Source organism: Halichoerus grypus, chromosome 12 (assembly GCF_964656455.1).
Source record: "Halichoerus grypus chromosome 12, mHalGry1.hap1.1, whole genome shotgun sequence".
Lineage (NCBI taxonomy): Eukaryota > Metazoa > Chordata > Mammalia > Carnivora > Phocidae > Halichoerus > Halichoerus grypus.
In genome coordinates, this window is record NC_135723.1 from 77,386,403 (window position 1) to 77,410,107 (window position 23,705).

Consider the following 23,705-nt stretch of genomic DNA (forward strand, 5'->3'; position numbering starts at 1 on the left):
ACATCCTATCAATACAAAACTTCTATCTTCAGTCTATCCAGCTTTATAGAGAGAGGAAGCAAAAAAACCTATATCCAACCTACCACAAATAGACCAGGCACTTATTTTCCAAACTGCTTTTCTATGTAAATGCCAACTGGAAATTAATTTTTACATTAAAACAAAATTATAATGTTTTCCTTGAACACCTTTACCTAAGTTTCTCTGTGCAAGCAAGCAGATAATCAACCAAGTATCACAGAACACTTCCAGTAAGAATATATTTCACTGAGAGTAAAGTAAAAATTATAAACACTGTGGAAGTTATTTTAACCTGCTACTTTCTTAATTTATAACTAGAAACTCAGGTCGTTTTATCGTAAGTAACATTCAAAATAATTTGAAACCAAAAAAGTCAGATTTGCTTATCTTGGAAAATTAGTACCACCTGAGATTCACCTCCCTCCAAATAAAAGCGATTTCAAAGTATAACATATTTGACTGGACAATTTAATATTTTTAAAACATGGTGCCTTTTGACTCCTATCTACATGCCACATACTCAGCACTTTTAATAAACAAAAAGTTTGATTAAAAGCCGGCGTTCATGAAATGATAAATGGTAAACTCCAGTCTCTACCCTGTCAAATACTAAACTCTGCAAGCTTTCAGTGCTAAGTATCTCTATGTCAGTTGTTTATTTTTCCTTTCCTGGTGATTGGAGGTTTAAAAATATTATATTACTTATAGTTAGTAAATAAGAGAATTCCAGTGCCAAATATTTGTACAAGATAATGGAACAGCTGACATTCTGTTAAGAATCCACGGGAACTAAACTACTAACAGTCCAAGAGTACTGGCTGCTTAAAATATATACCCACACAAAGCCTCTGTTTAAGCCTGGTCTCCAAACGATGTCATAGGCTTGGTACTTTCCGACGGCCAATTAATTATTCACCGTGTCCTATGTCTTTCTACAAATTCTTCAAAGAAAAGGCAACATTAAATATCCTTTCTTTTCAGAATCATAAATGGAATGAGGTCAGTCTAATTTAGGAAAAAGCGGGAACTATAAACCAATTTTTGAAGAAACACAGTCTTGTAACTGCTGAGCCCATGCAGAAATTCAAGGTAAGGTACAAAAATACAGGCATGCTATGGTCCTTTGTTCATGCTTCTGATTGAATAAATATAGAAGAGTATTTCTAATAACTTCTCTTAATTTACACTCCCTTTCAATTTCATTTACACCGGTAATTGCTGAGCTAATTTCTTTATCAAAGATGTTGCTGAAGCTCAAATTTGTACGTATTTGCTTCATGCACTCTTCAAACTATTTGAGAAACGTGTTACACCAGAATCTGAGGGACTTAGCCAAGGGCTTCGAGTTCCCAGAGTCAACGATCTGTATCATGGGAGGTAAAGCATTACTTGAGGCAGTCAAGTAGTATGATAGACAGGTTACCACATACACAGCTTCTGTTGCTTTGTAAGCTAGGTCAGCTCCAGCCCGCATGCTCAGCCTTAGCTCCAAAGATTTACAGGGTATTACTGGTCTCTGAAGTTAGGGCTCTCTTTACGTATTCTGGGGCCGTTCCTCAGAATTTGAGACAGGGCTTCCCATCACCAGACCCTGGGCAGGGAAGTGCAAACAGGAAGAAGCCTTAGCAATATCCTAAGCAACAATAGCCAAAAGAACACCAGACTCAATTCTTATCCAGATTGTGCTTCTCACTCAGACTCAACCAAATGTGGCCAGATCCCTCCCCAAAACAAGAGGGGCAGGAGCTCGTTATTGCAGGCATCTTTATGACAACATCTTTTATAAGACAACAGGTTAGGAAATTGGAAATTTTAAAAGACTGATGTTTTATTGGGCAGAAGGAGAGTTTATACTTTAATATCAGCCAGTAACTTTTGAACCTATTTGTAATGATGTCTGTGAAAGTATCTTCTTCTAAATCACAGTCTTTTAATTATTTGACCTTTTTTTCAGACAAGATAGGCCCTTTAACTTATTTTTGTATATTCTCCAGAATAACCACAAACCCTAATTGTTAAAAAGAGTATTAAAATAAAGGGTTCCCTTTAAATTGTACAAATCCACGTATACAAATATTTATTACAAGTACAGAGGTGTGTGTGTTTTTTTTTTCTTGTTTTGATAAATCTATTCAAGTAAAAACACTTTCTTCCTGAGCCAAAAATATATTTTTTTCCTTAAAAGAAGAAAGTATATGAACATAACTCAATTCACAGTCATGTTTAATGTTCAGGGAAAGAAAACCATGTGTGAGTAATGATAAAATCTTTAAACTCTCACAAAAGTTGTTCAAACATCAATAACTCAGTCTAATTGATAGAAGGACTAATTTGAATTAAATAGCATAAATTACAGAACGATTTTAAAGAAATGCACCCTTGTTGCAACAAATATTTGAGCTATACCAATGTTGAAAAGTAGAGATCTTCTAAGACCTGCTTTTATAAACAGACCAACGATTATTTGAAGGGAGTGTATCCATTATCTGCGGGTAAATGCTTCACACGCTTGAGAAGTTTGTTCTCGAACAAGTTAAGCAGTTCTACAACAATCCTCTGATACCAGTCAGTTGTTTATGGAACTTTTTTCCCCCCAAAGCTGGAAAATTGCTGCGGCACTCCAAAGAACTACTGTTCTAACCCTTCCCCAAGAGTCCTTGAACCTGGCTTGTCTCCCCAAGGGCACCTTAGCCCAGCACCCAGTTTCCTGGTGCCTACTTTAGCTCGATGACCATATTTTTGCTATGACCCCTGACCTAAACACATCCAGATGAACAGAAATTGTTTTATAATATATATCTGAAAAAAAATTCTAAGACATAAGATAGACTTCCCCACCTGAGTGCCTTTATTTCTTCATCAGTAAAGGCACCCTGTTAGAATAAAGTATGTCTTCCATTCTCTCTCCTATCATTAAAAAAAGGTTTTCTAAGGGGTGCCTGGGTGGCTCAGTCGGTTAAGAATCTGACTCTTGATTTCAGCTCAGGTCGTGATCTCAGAGTCCTGAGATGGAGCCCCGTGCTGGGCTCGGAGCTCAGCACAGGGTCCAGCTTGAGATTCTCTCTCCCTCTGTCCCCCGCCCCGCTGTGTGTGTGCTCTCTAAATAAATAAATAAATAAATAAAATCTTTAAAACAAACACACAAAAAGGTTCTCTAAATGTGAAGCTCCTTTAGCCCAGAGTGGCTAAACCAGGTAGCTGTTTTCTCCCAGGTAAATGAGCAGAAGGCTCAGAAACAAGCAAGAACAGACACTGCTACCAGCGTTAAGTAGGAAAAGATAGATCACATGATTCTTAGGCTCACAGAACTTCCAGCTCCAGAGGAGGTTTGCATGACATTCAAGACTCTTTATAATTTGGCTAACGCTTACATAGCCAACTCTCTGCCCCGAATATCTGGTACATGTTTACCATATGACTGACAAATGCCCTTCTCCAAACACATCAGGAGCTTCCAAGTCTTATCACAATTGCTCTCTCCACCAGCCTTTCAGTGCCTCCAAAGTACCTTCTCCCCCCGCAGGGACCCTTCTGTAAGCCACTGTCTATCTCTGCCTCCCAATTCACCCCCTCTGAAGAAAATTCTTGGATAATCACTTATTTTAGAATAACTCAAATATATTGTTCAACAAATACTAAGTGATACAACAACAATGTTTATACATTTCAAATAAAATTTAAATTGGTGTTTCTGTCATGTGAGCTGAGACGATCCATTTTAATCTGAGCACATAACCAGGGCCTGTTGTCTGGTTATAAGGGATATTTTATCTGATAAAAGGGAAAAGCATATAGATCACAATCCTGAAAAAGTGTTTTAAATTTATGAAATTTCATGAAAAAACCCTTAACTTTAATTCATAAGCTATTATTTCGTCATCGGCTTCATGAGACACTGCACATAAAGTAAATACTAAACATTTTTCTAAGAAGTTTATCTGAAAGCTACTTTCCTCATTGGCTGAAACGACACTTCTCTCACCTTTTACCTGCATTCACTTGCCCTCTTATCTCCGTTAACTTTTAGAGAATTGTTTCCCGAGTCATCTAGACAGCTATAGGATTTTAAATGAATGTCTCCTGTTTTACATTTGCCAAAGGAAGTCAACTGACTGACAACGTGGAAGCAGATGACAAAGCAAAACTACCGCACAACCCTGAATTTGCCTCCGAGGTCCGGTTTGCTGCGCCAGTCACCAGCACTCGCAGCTAGGACAGACCTCTCAGTAGTTTGTGTTGACATACAGACACCTGCTTTAAACTCTGTGCAGACCAAAGACGTTCACCAAATTAACGCATACACATGTACGTGGCTTATATTGAACCAAAGCTATCTCAACTGTATATATTAAGAAACAACAGATAACAAAGCTTAAAATGTTTACCATGACAGAGTACACCTAAATTATGCACAGGTCAGAAATATAAACGCTTTAACTATTCACACTTCAAACTCCAAAGTAAGCAAAGAGTCCAACAAGCACTCAAAATCCTGTCACAAAGACCCAACGCTAAGGGCCTGAATATCACCCAGTTGTCCAGGGTCCCCGTCTCAGACACATTGACTTTTAAAGACATCTGCTTATGTGCTTTTCTGCGGCGTAATTAGAGTCAGTCAAACCAACATGACTGAGGAAACAGGAGGTCACGGAACTCTGTCCTGGGCTTTTGTGCATACGAAAGCAAGTTGTGAAAACCGAGCCTCTGGATCCAGAAATGCCTGCATCATCTTCAGTGTCCTCTGCCTGAAACCTTCTGCGAGTTTAACAACTAACTTTGAAAACGGTAGCTTTTAAAGAATTCTAGTTGAAATGTCACAATAATCTGCATGTGTTGAAGAGATGTGTTTCGATCATATGAAAAGTGCATAAACGTAGAATAATACCTCATTTCCTGATGTCAAGTAATACAAATATTACTATCACGTGCAACTAAATGTATCCATAATTCTATTTCAGCAAGGTCTACTGGATTCAGCCACCTTCCATCCAGTCCCCAAAGTCATAGTTCAGACCCCAGCCACGGCTTTGAAGACTACTGTGTAACCACTAACAGGGCTTCTCCAGGTCTCCAGCCCTAAATGCTAGAAAAACCCATTGGCTCTTCACAGCCCAAGGGACAACATCAGACGCTCTCCTACAAAGATCTTCACAAGTGGACTCCTTCACGTGCTTCTCGCTGTGCACTGACACTGTAACCCCCGGAATTTCTAAGTTTTGCCTAAACTTGCCATGTTCCTTTACTCCTCTGTGTCGTTGCACACTCTTCGTGTTGTTCTAAAGCCCCTTGCCTCGCCTTCTCCGCCAGAAACCTCTGACACATTTTCAATATCTTTTCAAAGTAGCTCAAATAAAGACCTTCCTTCGAAACCCGCCAGAAGTCTCCAATCGCTCCTTAATCTGTGTTCCCACACTTATTTATTCATAACTTTAATACTGTATTTCACTTCTTTTTTTTTGTATTCTCCCCTTTCACCTTTGCATCTCCAGTGTCAACCACAGACTGGGTACACGATATCTGGTTAAGGAGGGAAAAGGGAAAGAAACAGGGATGAGGAGCGAAGAAGGGGAGAAAGGAAAGGAGAAACGGTTGGATTCTTTGACAAAAGAAGAGGGAACTATGGCAGAATTTTTAGAGTTCCTTTCATGATAAGGACTTTAAAATACTATATTTTTAAAGATTAATTGACTACTGAATGCCTTGGACTTATAAATTAAAAAATTAATTACTCTTATATTTAAGTCTTACAGAAATAATGCTGATAATTAATTAAATGTATTGTAACAGTAGCTTGGTGTGAAACACGCATGGGCTCTGAGCAAGGACTGTTTTTGGATGCTAATGATGGCAACTAGCGGCTGTATATCTTTGGGCATCCTTCCTTCCCTCATCTGTAAAATAAGTCTAACCATATCAAGTTGCTGTATTTTCTGAGAAACCAGAGCAAAACACTGAGCAGATGCTGAATATGCAGTCAATAATTTGATGGACCTTGATTGAGAAACATAGTTGCTAGGCTATCAGCCAACATCATAAAAGAAAATAATAAAGATATTTAACTTAATAGTTTAATTTTAACTTAATTGGTTATGACTAGCTATATAATTATAAAATATATAACTACTTGAAAGAAGGCCTTAAACAGAGAGTCTGTAGAAAATCACTATTTCAAGATATTCCGGTTTTACATGATGATTTCAACCAACAAAAGAACCGAGGATAGTTAATTTCCTCATGGCCATTAAAAATTTACCCGATTTCCATTAAGATGATCATTTCAAATCTGATTCAATCACAGTATATTTTAAGAATGCTTTACAAGTGCTTCCATATAATCACTAGCCATATGTAAATGTTCTGGAATAATAAAACTGAAAAAAAAAAAAAACCACCTTCCCTTTGGAACACAAGGTCCTTGGTCTTAAATGTGTGAGGTGCTTCCAAGGTAAGTCCTGACCAGCACTTGACTAACTGTGGTTTGCTGGAGGTAGAATGTAGATTAGCATCGCACTCTGACAAGTGATGATCTCCTGATGGTGACATTCAGCTGTTGTCGATATTGTAAACATGTCTGCTCAATCTGTTTACATTCCCCTGAGCCAGCACCGCTTTCCTAATGCCTATGTTAATAGCAAGGTAGGACTGCAGTAACAAATGAATTTCATTTAGTCTACAGCTAAAAGCCTTGAGAGTAGTACCCAACTAAGGTTTAAAACCAATTTCCATTTAGCTTCAGTTTCTCTTTTAAAAAGAGAAGGAATTTCTGCTACTAAAATCACTTTGAAAGTCATGGCATATTCAAGTTTATTTTCCTAGTCATTTTTGGCTTGTTTTCCTAATACAATTAGGATTTAATTACTCTTATAAATATAAAAAATATATTCTTACAAAAATACATAAAAGTTTCTGTTCTATGACAATTTCACATTTATTAAGAACAAATCTAGTTACAGTAGGGTTGCTAGATTTAGTAAACAGAATTCCTGGATGCCCATTTAAATCTGAGTTTCAGATACACGATATATAATGTTTTGTAGATGTATATCCCAAATAGTGCATGGAACACGCTTCTACTAAAATATTATTTGTTGCTTATCTGAATTCCAAATTTAATTGGATGTCCTGCATCCAATATGGATACCTTGTACGGGAACCTTAAATTAAGGTATTTTCACAACTTGCATCTATAATTCAATAGAAGGGTCAAAGTTCATGACCAAAGTTCACCAGAAATGTTTTCCTATGGGTGGCCTCTTAGCCCGCCCAGTTTTGGTATTTTTGGGGAGTGGTGTGAGGGGAGGGCAGGTTGGTTATAAAGACCTGTTTTGAGAGTCTCCCACTTGTTCTTGATCAATCCAATGAATAATGGTGTTCTCACTTTTACTTGAGCAGTGCCATAGCCCAAAGGCCAGCTCTTTTTTTTTGGTAATCATTCAAAAGATATGGCAACTCTCAGAGATACTGGTTGTCTTTTTGTTTTGTTTTGTTTTGTTTGAGATACTGGTTGTGTTAAAAAAAAAAAAAGAAAAGCTTCTTCCTGCTAGTCTCATTTGCAGGTCTTAAAAGTGAAACAAGACTTCTATTACAGGAAAATGAATGAGTTGGATTGAATGCATTGGACTTCTTTAAATATTAATTAGGATAATAAGCTAAAGGGCACAAAGGAAGAAAACGTGAGAGTTGCCTTGCAAATATTTGCCAAAGACCTAACATCCTGTCATATTTTGCATTTATGCCCCTCCGCTCCTTTAAGAAACCATTTCCCCTTAAGGATAGAGAACAAACTAAGGGTAGATGCAGGGAGGCGGCTGGGGGATGGGCTAAATGGATGGTGGGGATTAAGGACGGCACTTGTTATGATGAGAACTGGGTGTTATACATAAGTAATGAATCACTAAATTCTACTCCGGACACCAATATTACACTATATGTTAACTAACTAGAATTTAGTTAGTTAAATTAAAACTTGGGGGAAAAAAAAAGAAGTCATTCCCCTTGAAGGGGAACCCTATCTAAGAGTCAGGCTTATCCTTTTTTATTTTATTTTATTTCTTTTAAAGATGATCATTTTCATATGGGGTTTTAACAATTTCAATATAAATTCAAACAATAAACCTGCTTGAAATCAACCCTGGTGTTCAAATAACATCCAAAGATAAGGTGGTGAGGATGGCAGTTTATTTCTTGTACCAAAATGAAGATCTGCTTTGATTCCAGTATAATTACAGTTTAGTGGGTCAGTCTCCTCGTTGAAAATATCACTCTGTTCATGCCTTCCTGGCTCCAATCTTCCCTCTGAGATGCTGGCTGCCTACTTGCACTGTTCTAATGTCCTGTCCATTATTCGATTTGATAAACATTTATGAAAGCTACAGGCAAGGTGAATAGTTCATACTATCAAGTTGTGTGTAGTCTGATAGTTAGGGCTGGTTATAAAAAAAAAATTATGACTAGGGAAATGCGCTGGGCTTCAAAGGTTGAGAAGCATCTACTAGAGATAGTAAAGGCCCAGTGAAAATGGGTTTGGCAGTCAGAAACATTGAGGTTTGAATCAAAGCTCCACACATTATTGCTGAGTGACTTTGGACAAATTACTGAACCTCTCTGAACCTCATTTATAATTATCTACTTTAGGTGATTGTTGTCAGGTTGAAGAAATGAAAGATCATAGGGAAAATGTTTTATATAATGTGGGAAACATTTATAAGCACTTAGGAAAAGGCAGCAACTGTAAAGTAAAATAGTGAAGCTGTTAAAAATATATTGTACTGGACTGCCACAGTTTGAATAGCATATTCTCCATTCACTAGCTAACTCAGGCAAATCAGCCAATCTGTGCCTCATTTCCTCATCTATATTATGGGAATAACAATATCTATCTCATTAGAATTGTGAAGGAGACAAAATTGATTAATTCATATAAAGCTATTTATATAAACTACTTTAACATCATCATCTTTGTCATTATTATGGTTTCAGTCCCCCATGTCACCTTTGCATCATAAGGTTCTTTCCAGCCTCATAAAGTAGCCTCTCATCACAGGTATCTATGACTCTTCCTGCCTCAAGCAGAGACCAGATTACTTGGTTCTTCGTCAACTTGCTTTACGAGCATTCAAGCAGCCTAATAGAATGCATAAACGGTTCTCAAAATGTGTTCCTAAAAGTCTTTGAGGTCCATGGAATATGATATCCCACCCCACCCAAACCCACAGTCCAGGGACCATCCAGAATCACACAAGTTGGAGACAGGGGGAAGATAGTTATTCTCAAATTGTTGTGTAAATGGGACAGCATTCTAAGATTGTGGTTTTTGTTTTGTTTTGTTTTTTAAGATTTTATTTATTTATTTGACAGAGAGAGAGAGAGCACAGCAGGGGGAGAGGCAGGCAGAGGGAGAGGGAGAAGCAGGCTCCCAGCTGAGCAGGGAGCCCGATGTGGGGCTCGATCCCAGGACCCTGGGATCATGACCTGAGCCGAAGGCAGATGCTTAACCGACTGAGCCACCCAGGCACCCCTAAGATTGTGGTTTTAAAAAAGGATTCTGAGAGCAGGGCACCTGGGTGGCTCAGTTGGTTGAGCATCCAACTCTTGGTTCTGGCTCAAATCGTGATCTCAGGGTCATGGGATCAAGCCCTGAGTCAGGCTCCATGCTGAGTGCAGAGTCTGCTTGGGATTCTCTCCCTCTCCCTCTGCCCCTCCCTCTGCTCTCAACCTCTCCCCCTCTCTCTCTAAAATAAATAAATAAAATTAAGAAAAAAAATGATTCTTAGATTTTTTTAAGTTCAAAATACCTTCTCTGTCCTTTAAACTATAAGTTTCATATAAAATAAGTCCTTGAGTTTATGTTTAAATTATTGTCCAAATATCTTAAATGGTAAAATAAGATTCCAAACCCTTCTGCCATTCTCCTCACTGTATACCAAAATGGAAAGAAGTAAGGTCATGGGCATGCTCCCCTTCTCTGAGTGTGGTTTATTTTCTGCAGCACTTTCTGTTTCCCAGTCATGGACCTCAGGAGTCCATGAAGCCAAGACTTATCCTCCAAAAAGCCAACTAATACATTCGCACAGGTTGTTCCTGTGAAATTCAGAGCTTTAGTTCAGCTTCACACTAAGATTCTGTTTTAACTGGTTCGGGATGGGAGCCAGTCAAGCACTGGTGTGCAGGAGCTCACTCCTGAGAGCCAATTTGTGCGCATCTCTCCCCAACTCTGCATTCAGTGATCCCACTTTGGTAGCCGGAAATCAACCATGCTGCAAGTATTTACCCCATGGAAAGCTTCAAATGCTACAAATCAGGATTTTTTCCTGCTCAGATATCCAGCATATTAGCACCCCATTAAAATGTTTGTTTACGTTCCCTACAAGAAATTAATGCACAGCTAGCATTGAGCACTACTGCAAAGAAAGGAATATATCCAATGAATTAATTCTTCCGGAATCTGAGATGTCTGCAATTACATGGTAGCAGCCTCACTATCTGGTGCCACTAACAGGAAATATTTTACACACTCAATGTGCTTCAAATATATATATATATATATACACACACACATATGTATATGTATATATATAAGCTGTAATTTAAATTGACTCAAATTTTTAATGTTAAGAGTTTCCTAATTTTTGAATTAGAAGTTGAATCATAGATTTTAGAATCATAGAATGTGAGTGCTGAAGGGAATTTAAGAAGCAATCTGGTCAACTCTTTCAGAATCCAAACAAAACACAACAAAAACCACTAAGATTATGGAAACCAAGACTCACTTCTACCTGCTACCCTATGTAAAGGTGGTGCTGGGATTTGAATATCTATCTGCTATTTCACCATCTGAATTTCCACATGGGTTTTACGACAGGTTTGTTTAAAAAGGAAGAGAGAGAGAGAACGAGAGTTCTGTTATAACTTCTTTGTTCTAGTCCCGAAGGGCCCATGACACAAGGCAACAACTTACACTTTCAAATGAAAATTTCAACACGTAACCTGGGTGAAATAATTAAATAGCGTACATATTTCCATCCCTCCTCATTTGAGGACAACAAATACTTGTACTGAAATCATCTCTCATGGAAAGAACGCTTCCCTTCTCACAGGATGTTGAACAATTACCACAGATTAGAGACCTGCTATCACGGTTCCCTAAGCACGTAATCTTGTGCGCTGATGAAAAAAATAATACAATACTGGTTGGTCTTTTCACCCATAATAAAAAGAAGATGTAAACAACCATACCCATGCAAGAAGCAACAGATTTCTTTTCACTGTTCCACAGTATCCTAACATCCCCACAATGATAAGGAAACAGCAAACAGCAATCATGACCGGATGGACGACAGGAAAATAAGTCAAGATGACAGCCTCCTCTACCCTGAAAGAACAATGATGTCATATTATACATAAAACATAACCAAAATGCACCGAGGACACAGTACAAGACACAACTGAGATTCATGTTCCTAATCCTTTAAATCATCATGCCTCAAAGCTCATGACTGTGTAGCTCTTTTCAAAGTCACTGCGCTATCACCGATTTGCTTGCTTATCTTATTTTTGTTTTGTTTTGTTTAGTTTTTTATACAAGTGGTAGCATTTCTACCTCAACTCATTTAAAATCTCTTATTAGATAGGGGTCCCCAATAAGAAGTCCATCCACTCTTAGCTCTGAAGCCTTAGCCTGAGGGAAAGAAACAGGAATCTTCCTCCTCTTCTCTGACGCGGCCAGCACCTTTTCTGCCCGCCGACCGATCCTCCCCCAAAATGCAAAAGACTGCCGTGTAAAAGGAAATTGGTCTCTATTAAAAGAAAGAGGAAGGGAGGTGATTTCTGTTGGAAAACTGTGAAAAATCATTAACTAGAACCATACTAGTGAGAGTAATAGTAACAACAAAAATTAGCCCTTACTGTTTACTAAGCTCCACTGTGTTAAGGATTTTACAAACATGCACCTCAGTTCATTCTCCAGACATTTTAGAGGGATGCATGTGGAGTCCCCATTCAGAGATGAAGAAATGGAGGCTGGGAGAAGTTAAAGTAATTTGCCCCTGCGATATTAGCGGATCAACCTTTTGAAATTTGAGAAGAAAATGGCAATGCTGAGTTTGGTTTTCCTTAGCTGAGGGATATGAAGGTAAGAAGGCTGGCAGTAATTTTCTTATAGAAAAGTAGCTATGCTGTCCTTTACGCACGAATATGATGCGACGGCCACACTGTCCACAGGACAGGCAACTGGTGTTACCATACCCAGAAATGTTCGCTAGGACAAGTGGCATACCTTAAAGAGAATGCTAGAAAATGCAAGTGTCTGTGACAAAGGATTGTGGAAGAGCACTATCATCTAAACCGCTGAGGGCCAAGTTACTTAGAAACTAGGGTCTGAGGAAACCTGATGAAAGAAAGCAATCATTAATTATAAAGCCTACCTTGTTTCTGCAGTTAAAGTCAGAACATTATTTAGGTAGTCCCTCATCCAAGCAGAAACTGCCAACACACTGATGGACATTAGCTGGAAAGAAAAAAAATACAAATTGTTGATCAAGGATTTATGCAACATTCTCTGCAGGATTAATCATTAAAACAATTAAGGATTTTTTTTGTTACATGATCATTACGCTTTTTCCCAGTTACCGTTTAGAAATTCACTATTGTTATAAATATCTGCCATTTCATTTTGTAATCCTGTCATAGCCACTAAACAGAAGGTCACCAAAGGAGGACACAGATAGCTAGACAATTAAATGGCTGATTCTAAGTTCAAGACAAGAATTGCACAAGATGAAGAGGCCACAGAATGACTAAATTATCAGATGTAAAAGATGAGCCTAAAACATGTCATTTATAATAAGCAAGGAAGCAATCAAATCCATACTACTGATGTTGCCAAGAAAGTGACAGGAGAACTTGCAAGGGCTTCCATTGTCTAAAGGTCAAACAGTTTGAGCATCAGAATAATAGTAATAATAACAATAAATGCAATGATTTGAAATATCAAATATGCTAAAATCTGTGAATGGATAATAATACTTAAAACTCACTTGTCACCTTTGTAGGATGGTGGATACTCAACTCATTATTCAGAAAACTGGTAAGAATCCAATATTTTATCCTACCTTTCCTATTACAAACTAAAGAAAGAGCCAAAGACTTCATGAAAGTTTTTATAGAATTCTGCTAACACATGCAGAAAGCATAAGAATATCACTATTTACAACCCCTACTGAAATAATGGATCTCTAGGCAAAGATCCTCAACGACTACCCAAATTATTAGGTCCATAGTTCTCAGTCCTCCTGTGCATCAAAATCACCTAGGAGTCCTTTAAAAAAAGCCAGAACCACTCTGGATGAGCCCAGAACCACCCTGGATCAATTCTTGAAAGTAGGGCCATGGCATGAGAAATGTGTAAGACTACACAGATGTTCTAATGTGCAGTCAGGGCTGAGAACTGCATAGCATGAAAGGCTAACTTCTAGAATAGGGAGATCAGGCTGAAGTAAAATACCAGCCCCCACTGATTAGTTTTAGTATCACAAGAAAAGATAATGTGTTCCCCCAACGTGATGCAATCAGAAGTACACAGAGATACCTTTGAAGTATTTTTTCCAAAATGTCAAACCTACATCTAACCAAGCCTCCAGCTCTAATTATCAGTTTATAGGAAATACAAGGAATTGATTTAAACTTGTTAAATGCCACCATGGGGATGCAATCAGCAAAATCGAGAATATGAAAAATATCACAGGACAAATGATCTGGTTTCTTTAATTAAAAAAACTGGCCAAGTGGAAAAAAAGAGGGAAGGAGAAACTATTATAAATTAAAAGAAATTTAAGAGATTACCCAAATGCAATATGTTGACCTGGTTTGGATCCTGATTCAAACAAAAACAGCCACAGACAGACCTTTATGAAATGACAGGGGATATTTTCACATGACTGGATACTTTGAAAATGTTAAGAAGTTATTGTTTGAGATACGACAATGGTATGAAGATTTTGTGAAGTCTCCTTATGTATATGTTTTAAATTGTCCATAATTTAAAAAAAAAAAAAACAAAACTTTTTTTAAAGCAACGTTGTAGAACATGTTCAAAATGAGTCTTCCTGGGAAACTTTTCAAAAAGTTGAAGGTTAGCTCCTAAGTTCTGAAGGTCTTTCCTATTTAGATGGACAAGTGTGCCTTATACTTATCTTAAGAACTTAATTTGACTTTAATTTGATTTTTAATAATTTCTGGCATCTTAATGAACATCAATTACCATTATGCACTATAGATTTAGCTTTTAAATACTGAAATAATGAATATACAAGGTAGGAATTGGTCTATACTGACTCAAGCAGTGCTCATGAAAATGCTTTCTGGATAAAGACTCTAAGGCAAACAGAACAGGCAGAGCTCTGTGGCCTCTTGTAGGGAAATATGGCTACCTGCTTAAAAATCAGGTAGTGAATTTGCTCATTCTTCATTCAGTGGCAAATATTTATTCAACACCTGCTATTTGCCTCATACCATCTGTACTAGATTTGGAGACCCGGCAATGAATAAGAGATGCTAGATCTCAGCCCTTGTGAAGCTTCTTGTGGGACACAAGGCAGATAACTACAGACTATAAAAAGTACCACGAAGCACAGAAAAATGAAGTAATCTGTTCAAGGTCATATAGACCCTAAATGGCAGAGCAGAGATTCAAATCCAAGCCTTTGGTCTTTGGAGGTTTAGGCTTAGTCACTAACTACCTTCCAAGCTTAGAAATGAGCATATTAATTTCCACAGGGAGGACTCTAGCCTGCACAGCATGCAGGGTTCTTTTTTTAAAAGGGGAGGCATAGGCTGGGGGGTAGTTGGTAGTGGCCAGGTTAAGTCTAAATGTCTTAATTATATTCTTTGGTGAACAGAGTCTCAGGGGTCAATGGCCTAAAACAGAGTAAGAATCCTGGGACCCCAGTTCCAAGAAGAGTAAGACTAGTTATTACTATCCTCATTTCTGGTGGGAATAAAAACAGATTATAAACCTAATAAAAGTTACCCAGTGGGTCAGCCACAGTTTATTAATCATGCTTCTAGCTTCTGAATTTGATGCCTTAACATCTGTTCTATATGTTCAAGCTGGACACACCTTGGTCTGAACAAACTGATAATGTGCCCGAGCCACCTTGCCTTGGCTGCCTGCCCTCTACCACCATTGGGAGGAGTCCTTCTCCCAGGTTCACACTTTTCATTTTCAAATACAAACCAACCAATCCAGACCCCACACCCCAACCACCTCCTTTATTGCGCACTCTCACCCTGGGCCACTCCACACCTGCCGTGATCACCCCAAGGTCTAGGTGCCAGACAACCAAAGATAGCCCCTGTACTCCAGAGGCTGCTGAAAGTATTTAAACTAGCCAACCCAAAACCTACTTCCTTTGTCTGGCCTGTTCCTTGTTGATGTAGCCACAGTAAAAGTACGTGCCCAGTCCCTCTCTTTCTCTCTGCCTTGAGATGGACCCCAGTGTTTCCCCTCTTGGCCCTCGTGATGAGACATGTACTCTCTCTCTCTCTCTCTCGTGATCTGTGAGTATAATAAACTATCTTTTCAATGGCAGTCACCTGATCTGTTGGCTTCTCCATACCTAAATAATAATAGAACCTATTAAAACACACAGGGCTAGCAGGGGGCCCTGGACCACATGATTAAATCTGAGCCTACATGTTCTCCCTCTACTTGGCTGTATGTGGACCTTTAAATACCTTGTAAGTTTCATGGGGGGGGGGATAGGAATGTCTATTAACGTGATATTTTATTTAATTACCTCAAATTCTTGCACAATTATAAATAATTCTCTCCTTTCTTTATCATTCTTTAAAGTAATAACTGATCAGTAATAACTGATCTTAGTTTCTCCATCCTCTAATTTCTTATAGGCTGTTTAGCCAATTTTCAATATCATAGCTCTGAGACAGGTATCAATAAATTATAAGGTTCTTCATTTTGGTATAGTCTATTAACAGTGGTCATTTATACACTGTTCTTCTGTTTATAACAAGAAATGTGTAATTCTTTTAAGTGGTATATTCCAAAACATTTCTAGTAGCATAGAATGGCTAAGTGCATGGGCTTTGAGGTAATTCTTCCATTCAAAAAATATGTATTGATCAACTGCTCTTGGCCAGGTCCTCTGAGATGTGCTGGAGATACACGGATAACGGTATGGCAGTTAATAGGCACCATCTCTAGTCTATGGTGAAATTTACTAAGAGGACACACATTAATCAGCCCATCAAAGATATAAATGTGTAACTGCAAACGGTAGTAAGCACTGGGAAGGAATAATACAAGTTGTTCTAAGCCTCCTTTTTGTGGTGCCTGACCTATTCCATGGAGTCAAAGGGACTTCTCAGAGAGGAAGCTCTGAAGGGTAATTACCAAGTTCATTAGGGAAAGCGTGGTTGAAAAAGTACATTCCAGTTGGAAAGAAAAGCAAAGATCCCAGGATGGAAGGCAGCAGGACATGTTCAAGGAAGGGAAACTGGCATGTGGTGAGAATGAAAGGCCAAGCAGGGACCAGATAACACAGTCTTAGAGGCCATTAAAGGCATATGGGCTTGGCCATAATGACTGTAAGAAACCACCAAAGCCAAAAACCTTGGTTGGAATTCCACCTCTGCCCCTTAATTAGCTATATGACTTTGGGTATCATTGAATCTGTCCTAAGCCTGTTTCCTCACATACAAACTGTTATGATAATAAGCCCGGCTTCACAGAGGATTTATGTGATGAAAAGACAGAGTAGGGTTCTTCTGCATCTTACGTACTACTACTTCAAGTCTCTTTTGACCTCAGGGCTTTCTCTTAATCTTTCTCAGTCAGCTTAAGAGACAAGATGACTCCTAAATCAGTTCAGAAATGGAATCTTCGGATATTTGAAGGTCCAGTGGGTGGATAAGGGATAAAGCTCTGTGATATAGCTACCTCTTGAACTTGCACGGCCCTTCCTAGTTTTGACATCTCTGAAACTGAACTCATTTCCATTCCTCTCAAAACCTGTGTGTCCCTCCCACTGCATTTCCTATCTCGGTAAATGGTAGAATCAACGCCTCAATCACAGAAACTGGCAACTTGGCAGACAGCCTGAACCTCTCCCTCTTCCTCAGTCCTACATCTAACTACTTTCAAGTCCTCCAGATTGTTCCCCCACCACGGCTGGTGAATTCCTCCCCGCTTCCTGCCACTTCTGGCTAGTTCAGGCCCTCAGTCTCTTGCCAGGTAATTACAATCACCTTCTAATGAACTCTCCGGCTCACAGATTCCACCTCAGATTCACCCTTCAATAGCTTTAGGAAACACAGATGGAGTTCTGCTTATACAGCTCCCCCAGCTGCCCCTAGGGCGCCTGCCCAGCTCTCACTTCCACTACCCCCAACTCTCTCCTAGAGAGTCAAGTTTAAATGCTTCAGCAGGGCACAGAGGCCCTCTTCAATCACCTTGAAGCTGTCTCCTCAGTCTGTTCCCTGCCAGCATGTTCTCACGTGCATTCTATACCCAGATGACAAAAAGCTGCTGCGCTTCTCCAACATGCACCATGCAGAGCCCCCCAAGACCCTGTGTCTTTCCCCATGCAGTTCCCTCTGCCTGGGTTGCACCCTGCCCCAGGCTTTCCATCCTCAGGAGCAGAGCAGGGCAGCCCTCCCCTTCGAGGCCAGCTCAAATAGCTAGCATGTAAAGATCTTCTCCCAACTCCCTCCTTACCCACAGCCAGGGCTCTTGGACAGACTTCACAGAGCCATTATCAATTGCTTTCTATTTTCACCCACCCATCTCACTCCACAGACCACTGCCTACAGCCCCATCACATAGAAGAGTACCAGGCCCAGCAGTGAGGCCCAAGAGATATTCGATGAATGAATGAGAAAATAATTAAATTAAAGAGAAATGATTTCAACTTGCTAGATGAGCTCTAAGAGAACATTAGCAAAATTAGGGGATGCTTTAAGAAGAGCTAAGCTTTGTACCATTGGAAGTTTTCCAGGAGAGAGATGCTTGCTGAGTTACAAGATCAAAGATTTATACATCAGGTCAGAGGCTGGTTTAAGTGTTCTCAAGTGTCCTTTAAACTACAAACTTCTACTTGACTCTACTGTTCTTTTGCACAGTAGTTACCCAAGCATTGTAGTTGTGCCCAGAACATTAGTCAAAATAAATAATATCAATCCAAAGCCTTATCTTATGGCGAACAATCAACTCTGAGACTAAACTGTTTTCTATTATGACATTATTTCCAGCTGCATTAAATGTATGAGAACAGTTTCATTCTCAAGGAGTGATGTTACTCACCGGGGCTGAGAAAATCAGAGCAGTAACAACATACAGAGTGTAAGCTATAGCAAGAAACTAAGCTAAAATGAGATGAGATCACTTCAATACTAACCTTGATGCTATTAAATCTAGAAGCACAAATTATGCAAGCCACTCAGGACTCCTTACTAATAATGGTATTTTCTACTAACTTCCAACTTAAAATAAAATAATTCTTCAACTATCATTCATCGTGATTAAATGATTAGGAACACTGTGGTTATCATATGTAACTAGGCATATAACTCCTTATTACATTTTCTCCAGTATTGCAGAATATTGTTTGTAGTTCAAGAAAATGTTTAGAAAATAACACAAATATTACTTTAGAGAAATATATTTAATATAATACTTAGCAGGACATTTGCTACATTCCGTCTTGCAAAACATTTAGAAAATGCTAGCTCTCAACAAATATTTGTACATATGAAGTTTGCTGTGTTGGAGACATAGTCTGGTTTTGCTCAAATCTAATTATGTAAAAATAAGGATTGAATCAAGTTGTTTTCCAAATCAGAATTTTATGTGTGTGCACATTCCCTAAACTTGTCATGAAACGTATGCCTATAGCTTCCACCAAATAGCAAGGGCATAGTCACAAAAGAGACTTTTAAGTCCTTCAACTCTCTGCCATCCATAACATATAGTCTCATATAAGGTAACAGTGACCAATAATTTCTATTCAAGGCTGACAGATGTTTAAAACCACCTACCTGAACTTTCCTTTTTATGTCAAATCTGGTAGCAAAGAGCAGAATGCAGAAGAGAGATGGGGAACTTAGTTACAGTTCTAACTCTACAGAGACCTTGGACAAGTAATTCAAACTTCTGGAACATCTGCTCATCCTGAAAATGAAGAATTGGACTAGGTGCTTTTAAAATTCCTTTTTGTCTTAAAAAAAAAGGATTCAAGTTGTGATTTATTGAGATATAAAGGTAAATCAATTCTTAATTATTTGGAGGCTGGCAGCCCAATGTCAGTACTGCTTGGCTCTGCAGCACGGATGTGTCCCAAAGAATCCCCCGTGCCCTTCTCCAAAGAGTGGTCCTTATGAACCATGCGATGGCTCATCTTTGCTCAAAAGGGGCCACATTGTATAAAAAGAATGTATCAGCTTTGCCCCTGAGACTAAAGTTTATATAAAGTTTATTTTTAAAAAGCGCTAACATTTGGGGTACCTGGGTTGTGCAGTCGGCTGAGCATCCTACTCTTGATTTCAGCTCAGGTCATGATCTCAGGGTCGTGGGATCCAGCCCTGCGTCAGGGCTCCGTGCTCACTGTAGAGTCTGCTTGAGATTCTTTCTCCTTCTCCCTCTGCCCCTCCCACTCCTGCACGCACGCGTGCTCTCTGCTGTTTCATTTGCCCTGCATATATCCCAAAGTGTGAACTAGATTCCCTGTCCACTTTTTAGGTTTTCTTCTATAAGTTTCTTTTCCTAGCTCAGGCACGTGTGGCCTTCTGCTGTTTCATTTGCCCTGCATATATCCCAAAGTGTGAACTAGATTCCCTGTCCACTTTTTAGGTTTTCTTCTATAAGTTTCTTTTCCTAGCTCATTAGAGAAGTTTATCTCTATTGCTACTTTCTTTAGTAATGGTAGGTGAAAAGCAATGGCTCTTATAGAACTTAAAAACTAAATATGGGATATTATATTTTTAGAAAATAATAAACAAACATATTTGATAAATGTTAAGTGTTCATCAACTGCAGGAACTTCCAAAAACAACCATATTTATCCATATATGTAATAGCAGAAAATTACCATCTATGAATGGCAAGGATTCATATCATAAAGCCACAGAAGCTGTCTTTAAAATGGAGGAAAGCTTTTGTTTACTTAAATAATATGCCATTTAAACAGTAAAAGTGGGATAAATCTGAAGTAAAAACAACTCATTTCCTTGCTTCTTTGTGGCCAGAATGTGAATCATGGTTTCAAAAGAGTTCTCTGGGCGGTGTACTCACGTGCAGCGCATCCCCAGTGACTTCTCCCTTGACAAACCCACAACACCCATGAGAAACCTAGAAGGTCCAATATCTGTGTGCCAACTCCAGTTCAGCTGTACTGGGGTCATGCTTCTTCAAAACATGGGAGAGCCACTCAACACAGGGCAAATCAAGATGACTGGATCCATAGCAATGGAGAAAAAGCAGTGCATTTGTGATCTACTTGCTTCCTCTTAGGTCTATGCCTCATTACTTAAAAACATACTCAAAAAAAAAAAAAAAAAAAACCACTCTGTTTAATTTTCAGCTCTCAGAACAGCAAAACAAAACTGTATAGGTCCTCAGTTAAAATTTAGTTTTCTTTTCCCTAACATCCTTTTCGGTAGAGAAAGGGAGATGGTACCAATATAGTAGAAAATAGATAGGGAAAAAAGAATTTCAAAATGCCAAGTGAGGAGTAAAAGGCTACAGCTTTTGATCCTAGAGGTTATGAGGGTAGGTTTCTCAGTCTTGCCAAACTAGAGGCAAGAACAATCCCTCTCCATACTCTGAATGTGAAGTCTATTTAAGAAGTTGGGCTTACATGCTACACTGGTTTATTCTGCTTCTGATTACAATGAGAGCTCAAAGCAAGGACTGCTTCCTTGTTCTTCAACATGTGGCACTCAGACCCCCAACATCACAGAGGAACTTTTCAGAAAAGCAGACTTCCAGGCCCAACCCCAGAGGTCCTGAATCAGAATCTGCATTCTGACAAGATGCCCAAGTGATTGGTTTGAGAAGCACTGCACTAGCGGACTTGGAATGAGGAGGTGGACAGCTAATCCCTTCCTACGGAGGGTGTCTGCCCCTTCACTGCAAGTAAATTCACCACCGTGTCCAGCAGGTCAACTTCTATCAAACCTTGGAGGAAAAAAATTTGAACCGTGAGTCCCTGTTCTGCCACTTGCTAAAGTTACTGAGCTTCTCCGAGTGACCTCTCTTTACCCCAAAAAACAAACAAACAATTTTCCAGGGCTGTTATGAGAATTAGATGCATGAGTAGTGTAAGAAAGCCCAGGAATGTGCCTGGCACAAGGTTGAAAACTACATCTGACTCAGTAAGGAAATATAGCATCTGCAAACATTGTTTTAACACTGAAAGAATAACGCTAATTCTCCCAAAGTTAGATACACATTTCATACAATTCCAACAAAAATCCCAACAGATATTTTTAATTATATAAAATAAGCTTTAAGTCCATAGGGAAAAAGAAACCCTAATGAAAACAAGAAAGGTGGGTGCTTTGAAAGCACAGAGAATATGAAAGAATATTTAAAATCCCAGAGAAAAATTCTATTAAAAACAGCATATGAAAATTTGTTTAACTATTATGTAGTAACAGTATAAATGAAATCAATGGGCAAACAATAAGGCAAACCTATATGGTAAATATGAAATATTTAATGAATATGAATTATGAAATGAAATAATACATAAGAAATATATATAGGTCTAAAGAAAATTATGCTCATGCTCAACTGCGAGGGGAGGGAAAAAAAAACAAAGCAACAGTGAAATAATATTTTAAACCTTTCCAACTGACAAAAATTAAAAGGTGCCAGTACACCAACAAGATCCAACAAATATGTGTGCACATATAATGAGGTGTATTTATGTTCTTCTTCCTAAGGAATAGATTCCCAGGACAGGATTTCTGGATCAAAGAAATGTAGCAGTGTTAGTGATATTAATCACAACAATAACAATTACTGCTATTACTAACACAGGGGTTCCTTTGACTAAGCAACCCACCTCCGGATAATCTACTTGAGCATCATTACTATAGTAATGAGTGGTAACCACCGCAAATACTACCATCTACTGTTACTACTACCACATAGAGAACACTGTTATGTACAGCTGTTTCAAGCACTTTGCATGTATTAACTCGAATTCTCACAACAGCTCTAAAAAAGAGGAACTTTCATCCTTACTTCACAGACTAGGAAACTGAAGCACTATATGTGCCTGGCCTATGTAAGAACTATATAAAGATTAGCTATTTTGTTATTGTCGATATCACATATCCTCCAATGTAGCAATCTCACTCCTGTGACTAAATGAGAAAAACAATTTAACAAAAAAATATTGTGAATGTACATATAAATGTACATGAATGGGTATATGTGGATAGGTATGAGTAAATAAATATTTGTATGAAATAAAGAAAAATACAGAGGGATCCACACGCGGCGGTTAGCGTGGATTATTTTGTTGGAGGTGAAGTTGGCAGAAGAAGAGGGCTGGAGAAAGGGGAAATGGATCTTAATAAATAAATATGTCAGAACATGCACACAGAAAGTGAGAAAGTTGAAGGACAGGATAACAACAAAGACAGAACATTTTACATTCTTTGGGGATAGAACAAGCCCTGGAGGAATTCAAGGAATAAGTTTTTATAAGCAAATTCATTACTCAGCAGAGCAATATTTTTGTTAAATGACTGGGGTTCCCCCCACCCCCACATAATACAGGTTATTAAGAAAATCCAAATCAGTATTCTTTGGGCAGCATCAGCAAAAATCCTAGTAATTCCAAGATTGAGAACTCCATAATTATCCATGTAAAGGCATTATTTAGGAGCAAGAAAACTGAGTGGGGCTACTGATCCTGTCACCATTGGGCCATTTAACCTCTGGCCAGTCACTAACCTACACTTAGTTTTCTCATTCACAAAGTAAGGAAGTTCAACAGGTCATAAATCCCCCTTTTAGCTGTAAAAATGTGATGATTCTAGAATTAAAAAGCATAAAGTAGAAGAGTGAAAAACTAGTAAATATAAGTGATATTTTACATTAAAAAAAAACAAAGTTCAGGGGCGCCTGGGTGGCTCAGTTGTTAGGCGTCTGCCTTCGGCACAGGTCATGGTCCCAGGGTCCTGGGATTGAGCCCCACATGGGGCTCCCTACTCCGTGGGAAGCCTGTTCCCCCTTTCCCACTCCCCCTGCTTGTGTTCCCTCTCTCGCTGTGTCTCTCTGTCAAATAAATAAATAAAATCTTTAAAAAAAAAAAAGTTCAAAATCTTAACCTTATAGCTAAGCAGGTAATTTAATGACCCATTGAAAAAGGTACATATTTAGAATTAAAAACTGCAATAAGATCACTTAGTGATTTTACATTTCCAAGTAGTGAATTTAACTATTTGATGCTTTTTAATTTTCACGTAGAGAAAAAAATGCTGCCAGTTTAGGTATCTTTCAGATTACTCACTGAAGTAAGTCTTAATTTGTCACTTTAAAATGCAGCCACCCATAGGGACTAGTTCAAACCAAAATGTCATCCTCTAGAGAACACATGTACCTCTTATGAAAAGAGGCTGGCAAATGGCAGCCAGTCAGCCAGATAAGTAAATCACAC

General features: G+C 38.6%; 1 protein-coding gene across 3 annotated transcripts in view; it reads right to left on the reverse strand.

Moving 5' to 3' along the window:
• TSPAN12 (tetraspanin 12) overlaps positions 1-23,705 on the reverse strand; it is a 62,611-nt gene that overhangs the window by 36,453 nt on the left and 2,453 nt on the right. For all 3 annotated transcript variants that reach the window (XM_036092986.2, XM_036092985.2, XM_036092987.2), the window contains 2 exons: positions 12,444-12,526; positions 11,257-11,392 (listed from right to left, as the gene is read on the reverse strand). In XM_036092986.2, coding sequence (XP_035948879.2) covers positions 11,257-11,392; positions 12,444-12,526 — 219 coding nt within the window. The remainder of the gene's footprint in view (positions 1-11,256; positions 11,393-12,443; positions 12,527-23,705) is intronic.